At 42.3% G+C, this 14159-nt stretch overlaps 1 protein-coding gene across 7 annotated transcripts in view; it reads left to right on the top strand.

Annotated features, from left to right (window-relative positions):
• The window catches only part of ppargc1a (peroxisome proliferator-activated receptor gamma, coactivator 1 alpha), a 43481-nt gene extending 33896 nt beyond the window's left edge, over window positions 1-9585 (top strand). For 4 of the 7 annotated variants that reach the window (XM_036987604.1, XM_036987601.1, XM_036987602.1 and 1 more), the window contains exons 9-13: window positions 1885-1989; window positions 2650-2770; window positions 6472-6596; window positions 6951-7102; window positions 9345-9585. In XM_036987604.1, coding sequence (XP_036843499.1) covers window positions 1885-1989; window positions 2650-2770; window positions 6472-6596; window positions 6951-7102; window positions 9345-9448 — 607 coding nt within the window. In that variant the 3' untranslated portion in view covers window positions 9449-9585. The remainder of the gene's footprint in view (window positions 1-1884; window positions 1990-2649; window positions 2771-6471; window positions 6597-6950; window positions 7103-9344) is intronic. The other 3 variants (XM_036987605.1, XM_036987603.1, XM_036987599.1) reach the window with 1 other exon arrangement.
• Window positions 9586-14159: the final 4574 nt, after the last annotated feature.

The raw sequence follows: 14159 nt of genomic DNA, 5'->3' as shown, positions 1-14159 counted from the left end.
ATGTTCAATAATTAAGCAATGAGAGCGTGTACTCTGTGTAGGGCTACTAGCTTTAGAGTTAGGCCACAGGGCCTAAGGACCTTCCCCTCATTTAACATAGATACGGGGAGCATGTACAGTGCCTTGCGAAAGTATTCGGCCCCCTTGAACGGCCCCCTCTCTGAATGATCCAATGTTGACCTAAATGACTAATGATGATAAATACAATCCACCTGTGTGTAATCAAGTCTCCGTATAAATGCACCTGCACTGTGATAGTCTCAGAGGTCCGTTAAAAGCGCAGAGAGCATCATGAAGAACAAGGAACACACCAGGCAGGTCCGAGATACTGTTGTGAAGAAGTTTAAAGCCGGATTTGGATACAAAAATATTTCCCAAGCTTTAAACATCCCAAGGAGCAATGTGCAAGCGATAATATTGAAATGGAAGGAGTATCAGACCACTGCAAATCTACCAAGACCTGGCCGTCCCTCTAAACTTTCAGCTCATACAAGGAGAAGACTGATCAGAGATGCAGCCAAGAGGCCCATGATCACTCTGGATGAACTGCAGAGATCTACAGCTGAGGTGGGAGACTCTGTCCATAGGACAACAATCAGTCGTATATTGCACAAATCTGGCCTTTATGGAAGAGTGGCAAGAAGAAAGCCATTTCTTAAAGATACCCATAAAAAGTGTTGTTTAAAGTTTGCCACAAGCCACCTGGGAGACACACCAAACATGTGGAAGAAGGTGCTCTGGTCAGATGAAACCAAAATTGAACTTTTTGGCAACAATGCAAAACGTTATGTTTGGCGTAAAAGCAACACAGCTCATCACCCTGAACAAACCATCCCCACTTTCAAACATGGTGGTGGCAGCATCATGGTTTGGGCCTGCTTTTCTTCAGCAGGGACAGGGAAGATGGTTGAAATTGATGGGAAGATGGATGGAGCCAAATACAGGACCATTCTGGAAGAAAACCTGATGGAGTCTGCAAAAGACCTGAGACTGGGACGGAGATTTGTCTTCCAACAAGACAATGATCCAAAACATAAAGCAAAATCTACAATGGAATGGTTCAAAAATAAACATATCCAGGTGTTAGAATGGCCAAGTCAAAGTCCAGACCTGAATCCAATCGAGAATCTGTGGAAAGAACTGAAAACTGCTGTTCACAAATGCTCTCCATCCAACCTCACTGAGCTCGAGCTGTTTTGCAAGGAGGAATGGGGAAAAAAATTCAGTCTCTCGATGTGCAAAACTGATAGAGACATACCACAAGCGACTTACAGCTGTAATCGCAGCAAAAGGTGGCGCTACAAAGTAGTTACTTAAGGGGGATGAATAATTTTGCACGCCCAATTTTTCAGTTTTTGATTTGTTAAAAAAGTTTGAAATATCCAATAAATGTCGTTCCACTTCATGATTGTGTCCCACTTGTTGTTGATTCTTCACAAAAAAAATACAGTTTTATATCTTTATGTTTGAAGCCTGAAATGTGGCAAAAGGTCGCAAAGTTCAAGGGGGCCGAATACTTTCGCAAGGCACCGTATATACTGGCCCTGATGGGGGGAAAGGTGAGAACATCTCCCAGCTGCACTGTGCAGAAGCAGAGTCGAGCAAGTCAAATTCAGTAGAACTAGGAAAATGTGTTAAGAAAAAGTAGCAGAATATATTTGGACTTTTGGTTATGTGTTTTTTTATTTGTTATGGTTAGATTTTACACTGTGACTGTCTGTCATCTTGCAAGAAAAGGCTATGATTTAGGGATGCCAAGGTACAGTGACGGGCATGTCTAGACAACATTATCGGTTTTTAGAGATACGCATTTCAGATATGAACACATTTTTTAAATATCCTGGATGATATCTTGATGATTAATGTGCATTCCGTTTTTTGCAGGTCTCGTCACAACATGGACTCCAGCACTTACCGATCCAGGACCCACAAAAGCCCTCACTCGCAGTCTCGATCTCAGTCCAGATCCCCCCTCAGCCGCAGGCCAAGGTAAGGGTCCACCACATTCCCTTACACTAAACCAGGGGTAAACAGCTCTGGTCTGATGATCCAGTCCCTGCAGTTAATGCTTGTTTTCATCCTTGCCTTTTAACCAACAACATGAATTGATTGAAAACCAGCAGGATTGTGGAACCCCTGTACAATGTCCTTATGCACAAACACAGGCAGTGTAAAATGTTGACAGTCACTCCTAGCTCCAAAATGATTTGCTATTGATGAGCCTAACGAAACCAGGAAATCCCCAACTCTTCCCATCTCTCCAATGCATGGACAAATCTTGACGAGGAAGTTGAGAGAGAAGAGTTGCACTTCTTTCCCCCCGGGCGAAGCCCTAACTAAGCAGAAAGTAATGACGTCAAGTAGTGCTGACAGTGGCAGCTGCCCAACTCCCAACTGTACGCCTCTCCCGCTATCCACCATCTCCCGCGGGCCTCCTGTGGGATCCATAACCTTAACAGCGGGGAGGAGGCATCTTCTTATTAATGCGTTTGTTTGTTTCCCTACCCCTCTGAGAAATTTAGCCCATCTTGTTGGTGGGTTTTTTTCGGCCGATACGCTTCATAACTGCTGCCGTCAAATTGAAGGGCAGATGTTGGAAGGGCGGTGGAGGACAGTGAAAGTGATGGGTTTTGTTTGGTCCCTCCGCAGGTACGACAGCTACGAAGAATACCAACACGAGCGTCTGAAGCGGGAGGAGTATCGCCAGGACTACCAGAAGAGGGAGTCCCAGAGGGCCGAGCAGAGGGAGAGGCAAAGTGAAAAAGCAATAGTGAGTTCCCCTGTCATTCTTCTTATATTCTCCCTTTTCTGATCTTTCTCTCTCTCCCTCTGCTTATCTCCTTACGTTCCCACCCACCCTCGCTCTCTCTTCACCTCTCTCTCTCGCCCTCTCTGCCTATCTCTCTACTTTCCCATCCATCCAATCCCTCTTTCTCTTCACCTCTCTCTCTCTCTCTCTCTCTCTCTCTCTCTCTGCCTTTCTCTACACTCCCAACCACTCTCTCCCTCTCTCTCTCTGTCTCTCTCTCTCTCTCTCTCGCTGCCTTTCTCTACACTCCCAACCACTCTCTCTCTCTCTCTCTCTTTCTCTCTCTCTCTCTCTCTATACACTCCCAACCTCTCTCTCTCGCTATCTCTCTCTCTTGCTGCCTTTCTCTACGCTCCCAACCACTCTCTCTCTCTCCCTCTCTCTCTCTCTCTCTCTCTCTCTCTCTCTCTCTCTCTCTCTCTCTCTCTCTCTCTCGCTGCCTTTCTCTACACTCCCAACCACTCTCTCTCTCTCTCTCTCTCTCTCTCTCTCGCTCTCTCGCTCTCTCACTGCCTTTCTCTACACTCCCAACCACTCTCTCTCTCTCTCTCTCTCTCTCTCTCTCTCGCTTCCTTTCTCTACACTCCCAACCACTCTCTCTCTCTCCCTCTCTCTCTCTCTCTCTCTCTCTCTCTCGCGCTGGCTTTCTCTACACTCCCAACCACTCTCTCTCTCTCTCTCTCTCTCTCTCTCTCTACACTCCCAACCACTCTCTCTCTCTCTCTCTCTCTCTCTCTCTCTACACTCCCAACCACTCTCTCTCTCTCTCTCTCTCTCTCTCTCTCTCTCTCTCTCTCTCTCTCGCTGCCTTTGTCTACACTCCCAACCATTCTCTCTCTCTCTCTCTCTCTCTCTCTCGCTCTCTCGCTCTCTCTCGCTCTCTCTCTCTCTCTCTCTCTCATCCATCCTTCTAACAGCAGCCTGGCATTAATATCTCCCAGCTGTACCCATCGCTGTCTCACTACCTAGACAGGGCAGACAGTTGTGGGCCCGTGGCCGTGCCTCCTGCCTACTGTTCCTCTCTAATGAATGAATACATGCAAAGTGAGTCACTGAATCTTTCAGGGCTCCACTCGTTTCCTCTTTATCTCCAGGTTGTGTATTTTTAAAAGTCTCCGGCATCTGGGAACGGTGTCAGTTCTAATTAATCACACCACAGGGGCACATGTTAGAAACGGCAAGAGTGGGAGGAGGGATAAAAAGGGAAATTCACCGCCAAGGAAATGTACACTTAAAATATAAATCTTTCTAGTGATCTAGTTTGAATTTAATCAAAGTGGGATGAATATCAATTCTCAACCCTTCTCTCTGTTTAGTATTGCACTCGTTTGGAACATGCTAACAGAGACTGATAAAGGCACACGTCAAGTAATGCACACACGCACAGCTTTAGCCTGCATACATTTTAGACGAGATGGTTATGGGCAGCAAAGCCAAGCTGTCAGTAGAGGTTTGGGAGGCAAGCGGATGTGAGGGCCACACACACGTGCACTGACTGCCAGCCCTGGGGTGGAGTCCTGCACAGGGCAGTTTTTGTTGAGCCGCACCCGCCCCGCGCCGGACCCATCAATTCTGAGCTTCACCCGATACCTGACATCAGGACAGATTTTTCTCCACAACCCAACCCATCGGCATAGAATTGTTCTGAGAGCCGATGACTTCATTTGTCTGCGTGTCTATTCAACATTTGGATAAAAGAAAACCATGCCATTAGTAAAGAGCAATATATTTTATTTTCACAATGAGATGCGGCATATTGACAACTCAATCGTTCTGAAGAAAAGGGCATTTTCATTAGCCATCTTACCTCCTGAAAGTCTATAACCGACATACTGTAACAAAACCTTTGCATTCAATTTTGTTTAGATATTCAAAAAGTTGAATTGAAACTTAAATAAACAATTCCCAGAATCGAATATAGGCTGCAAAAATAGATTAATTTAGTATGCTATACTCAAACTTTTAACAGCCACACAGGTTTAAACTTGATATGGTCTAAACGAAAGCCTGAATTAACATTATAAGATGATTATATTTTTTATTTGATTTAACTAGGCAAGTCAGTTCAGAACAATTTTTTTTTTACAATGACGGTCTACCCAGGGCAAACCCGGACGAAGCTGGGGCAATTGTGCGCCGCCGAATGGGACTCCCAATCACTGCCGGATGTGATGCAGCCTGGATTATTAACTGATAATAAACTGAATTAGCCTATCATAAACAAATATGCTTTGCAGGCTGTGTATCCATCTACCGGTTTTATGTTTCAGCACCACACATATAATGGACAGTTCCCTGATTCGCTGCATGTATGGCTGGTAGCCTGTCTGCCTTACCATTCACCGAATGGAATTTGCGACACAGTGCAAAACAACATGGTCCTGGGTTCGTTTAAAAAAAACTTGATTGTCTCCTACCTGCAGTATAATTGTTCTGAACCACAAGCCGACCCGCGGGTTGAAATAATATTTTCATTCCACCCGGCAGCTTCTTTTGCTGGTCAAACATAGGGACCTGTGGATATCAGACCCGATGCAGGACTCTACCTTGGGTGCCGTCTTGGAAAGCCGGCATATTTATCAGCTGTCAGGAATGAAATAACTAGTTCAGCAAACTGTATGTGAAGAAGAGCCAGGGAAAAAGAACACTCCGGTTAATTTGTCTTTTTTTTCTTCTCTTTTTCTAAGTAGTGGAGCTTATGTCTTGCCATTGAGGATGTATCCCAAATGGCACTCTGTTCCCTATATAGTGCACTACCTTTGACCAGGGCCCATAGCACTCTGGTCAAAAGTAGTGCACTACATAGAGAACAGGGTGCTATTTGGGACAGATCCTTAGTTTAGCTTCTTTGTGGAGGTGAACTTTAAGTTTTAGTACCAGGCAACTGATTTACATGTATAAGTTACCAGTGGCCTGAGGTAGCTTTCAAAATTTGAATGGATCCCAATAGACTTGCCCCAGTAATGGCAAGTAAATGAGTGAATAAGTAAATAATACCAGTGATACAACGTAGCCCTAAAGCTTGCTCTGCATTATATGATTAGCAGACGCAATTAAATTGCTCTCAAAACCATGATTGCAGCCTCGTGCTTTAGGTCCAAAATTATGCCGCTGTGACCTTTATGTCCTTTGTGGTTCGAGGAACATTGTGTGACCCCCCCCCCCCTCCCCGGCCTCCTGTTGTTCCTGATGGTGTTTCGTACAGGTTTCTCTAAATGGCATATTAACTGGAGCCTACTGCATGGCATAAACAACTCATTAACTCATTTTCAGTTCTGAGACTATAACGAAAGAGGACGAGCTATGGAAAGAGAAAAGGCTTCCTTCTGATATTTGTCACTGGATTGAAAAAAAATATACGGTTCAATATGGGCCAGAAACAAAGACAGAAAAGACAAGTGAATGAAAAGGGAGATCTAAGACGATCGCTAAAGCCTCTCTGTCCTATCGGATAAGAGGAGGTATTTAGCACAGCCCAACCAATCAAGGAGGAACAAAACAAGACGGGAGCAACAAAAGGGTGGCCTCACGTCAGCGCCCGCCACCGGGTGTTCCGAGTAGTTCATAACGGCCACCGAGTGAACCTAAAGGGAAGGAAACAGGACGAGAGGGAAGTACTCCTCCTTTATCTCTCTCCCTCTCTCTTTCTATCCTTTAATGAGCAGGAGGAGAGACGGGTGGTGTACGTGGGGAGACTGAGGTCCGACAGCACGCGAACCGAGCTAAAGCGGCGTTTTGAAGTCTTCGGCGAGATCGAAGAGTGTGCCGTGAACCTGAGAGATGACGGGTAAGGCCCCGGGACGGTGTTCGCGTGTGACGTGCGTGCATGCGTGTGTGTTGGCTATATAGGGAGGTAATAGGATTCATTGTGATACATTGTGTCCATTCATTCCTACCATCTGGGTTAGGTGGAACACAGAAAAGCATCATCTCTTTCAGGGCTTTGCATCGACTTCTATGTCAAAGTCGAGTGGAGACGCAGGGCAGGATGGAGCTGTATGCATTCCAATCATGTTTTATTCATCTTATCTGTTCCTAGCCTAAAAAGAGCCCTACAGATACATTTTATTGTATAAATAAATAGTGTGGATGTCCACTAACAGAGGAGGCCCTGACGTACTTTTTCTATTCCCGACTGCAGGGACAATTTTGGTTTCATCACCTACCGCTACACTTGTGACGCCTTCGCTGCCCTTGAAAACGGACACACCTTGCGCCGGTCAAACGAGCCCCAGTTCGAGCTGTGCTTCGGTGGACAAAAGCAGTTCTGCAAATCGAATTATACAGACTTGGGTAAGTTCTGCTTTGTTGTTGCTCGGGAGAACCCCAGAGCCACGGCTAATACAGGCGGACTGTCAAAGGGAGGGATGGAGGGGGAAGCTGGGAAAGAAATAGGCTCAAGTGACACCTTTTTAAAATGAAAGAGCATATATTTACTCTTACCCCCCCCCCCCCCCCCCCCCCCACACCCCCAAGCTTTACAATTCACCTTCGAGGCATCACGGTTCTGTGTACCAGTCCAGGAATAGAACTGCTCTTCTACCGCCGCCCATATAGGAGTATATCTCGAGGAATCGAGAGCCCTTCTTCCATTCCATTGCTCACAGCCTATATCTTTCTACTTAGTCAATGCACAAGTAATTGGAAAGATGAGCGCAAGATTCTTTAAAAGCTTATCTGTGATTTTGTTTTGATACCCTATATACAGTGATGTATAGTTTATGCTCTGGTCCTCTTGGAGGGTAAAGAGAGGTAGATGGAAGGAGAGAGGGAGGGGGGAGTGGGATGAAGGGGAGGGTGGAGGGGGGCAAGGTTAAGTCCCATCAGCCCATCCCTCCTGGGTGAGCCTCCATCTGTTGCCAGCTGTTGTGGCGTTCAACAGAGGAAAGACCTCGCTGTGGTACCTAGCAGCGTGTCATCCACTGAGAGAAGGATGAAGGGTTGACGGGAGGGAAGGGGGGGATGAAGAAACGAGCCTGACAGCGGAGGCCTGATTGACTAATAATCAGCCATCTCTTCCTCGTGCGACACTTATAGACAAAGACAGACACAGGCTCGGGTTCTTAAGACGGCAGCCCTACAAAGTGCCGTCGACATAAAAGCATGGGTAGAGCTAGTCGATTCATCTGAGGAAAAGGTACTTACACATGCATGCACCGAAAAAGAAACCTCATCCGCATGAAAGACTGGACTCGATGTTCAGATGGACGTGGTGCCGGATGACAAATAATGCAAGACATTGATCAAAAATATCTCTGCTTCTCCCTCGACAGACGCCGATGTTGAAAACAAGAATAGAATATGGCTGGTCCATCCTTCTCTTTCTCATCCTCTACCTATACTATTGTATAGTATCAATAAGAGGGTAGACACTTTGGCATCGATGTTTAAATAGTCAGTCAGTCCACCAAGGTGGATGCTGTCCTGTGTGGCCATAAGAGGTCATGATGCAGAGTGGGGCTTGTACAGTTGCTCCCATATTCCACTCGCCATTCATCCCTTGACAGAGAGTGAAATGGGGAATGTTGTAATGCAGGGCCACTGGGAGGTCAGTAGCTCATGGCAGAGGGAAAAAATAACATGTTCTTCAAAGGAATGAAGGCATTATTGTATATTTCCGAGGTCCTTGAGAAAAGACATGGAGCGCTAAGACAGCTAATCAGTCTCTCGGAATGAGAAGAAAGACCTTCGTTCTGCTTCCTCTCTTTTTTTGAGAGGGAAAAACTAGTTCAGGCTATCCCAAACTGCCCCGTGACGGGAGTAGGAGAAAAAAGGAAGGCGAAAAGAAAGAGAAGAGAAAAGCGTAGTGTCCAAAGCGAGGGAACTTGAATAATGTCATGCGGTAGCGACCTCAGTCCCTCCTCTCAATCTTGCCCGGCGCGCTCGTCTCAATTTTTTTATTTTTTATTGTTGTTTTCCGAGACACTGTCCATTAGTTCTAAGTAGTGCGCAGGGGTATTTTTCATCCGTCAAGGTGTGCGGCGTGACACAATCCACCCCTTGGCCATAGCATTAGATCACGACTGGCATCTCCTGCTTGCCATGGTCATTCCCATTTCTCAAGCTCTCAAAGTTTGCCGCAGCCTGTGTGGGGGCCCCATTTGTGAAGCTGTCTGCCACGAGAGATAAGACACTTGTTTATTATCGCGCTGACCATTCAAAATAGATGCCTCCGCCACTCGCTCAGTTTGGGATTTTTTTTGTCACTCGGTGTCAGGAAAAGCTTTATTTTCCACCCTGAGCATTTGAATCATGTAAACATTGTGTCTAAAGACCTCATTTCAGGAGCGATATTGGAGGGGAGCACGGATAACTTTGGGACTTATTGAAAAGTAACAGATGCAGATGGGTTCTTTGAGATTGACGTAGACATGCCACTTGCCTTGATCTGTGAGACAGGTATTTTGTGTCCAGCGACAATTTGAGACATTTACAATAGACTTTAGTCGTTTGGCAGACGCTCTTATCCGGAGCGACTTACAGGAGACCACTTAGGTTGCTTAACACTGATGTCAAAATGAATCTCTGGTTTCAGATTCCCATTCTGATGACTTTGATCCAGCCTCCACTAAAAGCAAGTATGACTCCATGGATTTTGACAGCTTGCTGAGAGAGGCCCAGCGCTGCTTGAGAAGGTAACAAGTGCTCTAGCAGCCGCTGTCTACCAAGAGGGATGTCTTGATACCTCACTAATGTTTCTGTCCTTTGACTACGAGAAGTTTTACACTCTATGTAAGAGAGTATATAAAGAGGAACCTATATATATATATATATATATATATATATATATAGACCTATATATATATATATATATATATATATATATATATATATATATATATATATATATATATATATATAAACAAAAAGTATATTAAAAACAACGTTTACATGAACATAGCTGCTGAAGAAGCTGGGAAGAGACAGTACCTGGAAAGCCAGTGAATCCTCATAACCCTGTACACAGATGTGTGTGCTTTACTGCTGTACAACAGTCAGTGAAAGACAAAAACATTCATGAGATTTTTTTTTTCTCTCCAAGCACTACAAAAACCCAACTATGCTTTGAGTGGTGAAACATGTGCAGCTCGTTCAGTCTTTTTTTCTTTTTGTCCTTGATTATTCTTTTTGTTTTTTTTTTATCTGGTGTTTGGGATGTGGTGTTACGTTATTAACGAGACTATAGGGAAGCGTATCTTGGAGGCTCAAGATAACGTTGCTGTCTAGATTTTCAGGACAAAAAAATGTAGCCCTGTATATACAGATATTATCAAAAGGAATATTTTTATTTTGTGTACATATCAAACAAAGTTCTTTATTTGTTACAGCTATGCACTGTAAAATGCAGCCTTTTTAAAACGATGAAGACATTTTCTCAATTAAGAATGTCGATCTGTAGTTATTACAATGATGTAAGACATATTGTACACCTACATGAAGTTCAGAGGACATGACATGATTGTAAAAATGTGTAGGAGGCTCATTTTGATGGAGCATGTGAACAAATTTCCTTTTTTTAATAATTATTTTGTTGGGGGAAAAAAGTGAACCATGTATAGTTTTATCTGTTTATAAAGTTTCTCAATCAGTGTTTTTCCGTATACAACAAGTATAAAATGCATTTTTAACGTGTTTTTTCATGATTGTAATGAAACAAACCCCATTTTTAATAATATTTCTGAAACAATCAGTATATATATATATACATCAATTCATTTTGATTTCAATGCTTTTTATGGTTCTGGTTTTGATAATTTTACTCTCAGTGAGAAAAGACTACTACTATGTTAAATCTGTTTAATCAGGATAAACCATGCATATTTATCTATTTATTTTAATATTTGAATCAAAAATATTTATCCTCTCCATCTCACATGGTGTACCTCACACATTTTTGCTATTTATATTGTTATTAGATTTTTGTTATTTCACTTACAATCAGTGGGTAAGGTGTACAATAATGTGGGAATATTACATTCTATGCCTTTCAGAAACAATAAAAAATCAATTATGATCTCCTCGACAGTGGCCCATCTTGAGATATGCTGCTCATTGTCCAAGTGATTTCTGTCTCCACAGCAGTGGTTTGCAGCCATGACAAAATGTCTACCACATTATTTTCCTTTATACACCGTAGAACATGAAGCAATAAAATGATTTTCCAGGTATTTTTGTTGTACCACACTGTAAAAATCTGTTTCGTTGCTCCACACGCTTGATTATGTGAATGCCAAACAAAAGTTTACAATTTTCTTTCCTGAATTTAAAAAAATATTGTATTTGATGTACAAAATATATATATATATATATATATATATATATATATATGTAATATATATTATATATATATATATATATATATATATATATATATATGATGATGATAATAATATTGACATTATTCACAATAATTACAAAAATAATAATAATATAAATGAAAGAAAAAGTATATAAAAAAGCAATAAATTATTTTTCAAAGTTGTATTTTAGCTCATATTGTTGTGTGGTTTTGGACCCTGACCCATTACCCAATCGCTGGCAACATACAGGGATTCCATTCCAGTGTCTTAGCATGGTCACATGACCCTTATCACCCAATAGAGAACACTTACAGAATATTTTGCTCAACACTCGTGTTTGCCCATTTAGTGTACGTTCAGGTCCGTGTGTTTGTGTAGAACATTGTGGCAACTGTACAAATGTAAACTAATACCATGGAAAACACACTGTTAAAACTGTAGTGTTCAACAACAAGCATCCTAGCATCAAAACATTTGTCTGTGTAGCGCATGGCTATTAAATGATGACAGCCGATACAGCGCATAGTACTTTGGATATCAGGCTCTCCTTTCTAAATGGCACTACTTGAATGACATCTTATAAGCCTAGAGAAACTACTCAATACTGCATGGAGCCGCGCCATTTTCTATTAGGCGCTGCTGCCACACAGTCCAGATACCACAGCACCTTCAACGTGACATTAAAGGTAACCTTGTGCTTTCTGGTGCAATTAATATCCTGTTTATAGTGCAAGCTAAGTAACAAGAACAACCAGCCTACATTGCAAGAGGTAGAACTCTTTTGTATGAAAGCTTCGCTGATCACAGGCCACCTTTCATGAAGTTTGACTTGTGTAGATGAAAACGAGCTCATTTCCTTGATGCAGAGGCAAAATCAGTGGTGGGGGAATCTCCCCGTCCACCTGTATTTCAACATATTTTTCAGTTTATGTACAGCGCTTGGGTAATGGTGTCGCGTCCCATTTGATAGATGTGGCTTTAATCATTGTAATAAAATAAAAAAAATCTGCTTTGTAAATCGCCTAGAGTAGTAATATATTATAACACCTTATGGTCCTCAAAATGTCAACTGTGTCAGACATTTTAACAATGTGAACTACTGAGGAATTTGCCACTGCTTAAACGTTTGTTGGGTGATCATGTTTCTTTTGGAAGGACAATGGTGTGAGCGTGTGTGTGCATGTGTGTGTTTATAGGCAGGTGTGTGTGTGTGTGTGTTGGGCAGAGGGGGGTGGGAGGGGGCTGGGGTATTGCTTTGGGTTGTTACCTGTTTGTGTCCTATCCACGTTGCCTTCTGCCAAGTCCTTACCGATGCCTTTGTGGTTCTACCTATTGTATGACTTTCTTGTGAATTTTGTTTTTATGTGCAATTCTCATCAGCCTCACCATGCCAATAAAGGGAAATGTGTTTGAAAGAAACTCACCTGGAACCCTCCTTTCATGTGCCTCTTTTCTTTACCGTCTCATCCCCCCTGCTTCCTCTCTCATTGTCATGGTAAGACTGTGTTATTCAAGCATCATTGTGAGCAATTTAAAAATCGGCACTGCATGACTGTGATGGCGTATCCGTGCCTTCAGAAAGTGTTCATACCCCTTGACGTATACCACATTTTGTTGCGTTAGAGCCTGAATGAAACATTTATTACATCGTCGTCGTCCCCCTCCCCCCACTCATCTACAATACCTCAAACTGACAAAGTGAACACATGTTTTTAGAAATGTTTTCAATGTAGTGAAAATGAAATACAGAAATGTCTCATTTACATAAGTATTCACACCCCTGAGTCAATACGTGTTCGAATCACCTTTGGCAGCGATTACAGCTGTGAGCCTTTTTGGGAAAGTCTCTAAGAGCTTTGCACACATGGATTGTACAATATATAATAATTCTTTGTCAATCATTGCTGGACAGCCATTTTCAAGTCTTGCCATAGATTGTCAAGCCAATTTAAGTCAAAACTGTAATTAGGCCACTCAGGAAAATTCAGTGCTGTATTGATAAGCAACTCCAGTCTTTCTTTGGCCTGGCTTTAGGTTATTGTCCTGCTGAAAGGTGCATTTTTCTACCAGTGTCTGTCAGAAAGCAGACTGAACCCAGTTTTCTTCTAGGATTTTGAATGTGCTTAGCTCTATTCTGTTTCTTTTTATCCTACAAAACTCACTAGTCCTTGCCAATGGCAAGCATACCCATAACATGATGCAGCCACCACCATGCTTGAAAATATGAAGAATGATACTAAGTGATGTGTTGGATTTGCGCCAAACATAGTGCTTTGTATTCAGGATATAAAAATAATTTGCCACAAATGTTAGAATTTGTTTTTTGTCTAATTGCAAACAGGATGCATGTTTTGGAATATGTTTATTCTGTACAGGCTTTCTTCTTTTCACTCTGTCATTTAGGTTAGTATTGTGGACTAATTATATACAATGTTGTTGATCCATTCCCAGTTTTCTTCAATCACAGCTATAAAAGTCTGTAACTGTTTTCAAGTCACCATTGGCCTCATGGGAAAATCCCTGAGCGGTTTTCTTCCTCTCCGGCAACTGAGTTAGGAAGGACACCTGTATCTTTGTAGTGACTGTGTATATTGATACACCATCCAAAGTGTAATTCAATGTCTGTTAATTTTGTTTAGAAAAAACAATATATGCTCTTCTTTGCGAGGCATTGGAAAACATCCCAGATCTTTGTGGTTGAATCTGTGTTTGAAATTCACTGCTCAACTGAGGGACCTTACAGATAATTGTATGTGTGGGGTAGAGATGAGTTAGTCATTAAAAAATCATGTTAAACACTATTATTGCACACAGAGTGAGTCCATGCAACTTATCATGTGATTTAAGCACATTTTTACTCCTGAAGTTATTTAGTCTTGCCATAACCAAAAGGGTTGAATACTTATTGACTCAAGACATTTCAGCTTTTAATTTTTAATTTGTTTGTAAAAATGTCTAAAAACATAATTCCACGTCGCGTGGCATTATGGTGTATTGTTTGTAGGCCAGTGACACAAAATCTCAATTTAATCAGACTAACAACAAAATGT

Source organism: Oncorhynchus mykiss, chromosome 9 (genome assembly GCF_013265735.2).
Source record: "Oncorhynchus mykiss isolate Arlee chromosome 9, USDA_OmykA_1.1, whole genome shotgun sequence".
NCBI lineage: Eukaryota > Metazoa > Chordata > Actinopteri > Salmoniformes > Salmonidae > Oncorhynchus > Oncorhynchus mykiss.
The sequence above is the reverse complement of the archived record's forward strand: the minus strand, read 5'-3'. Positions and strand labels throughout refer to the sequence as shown.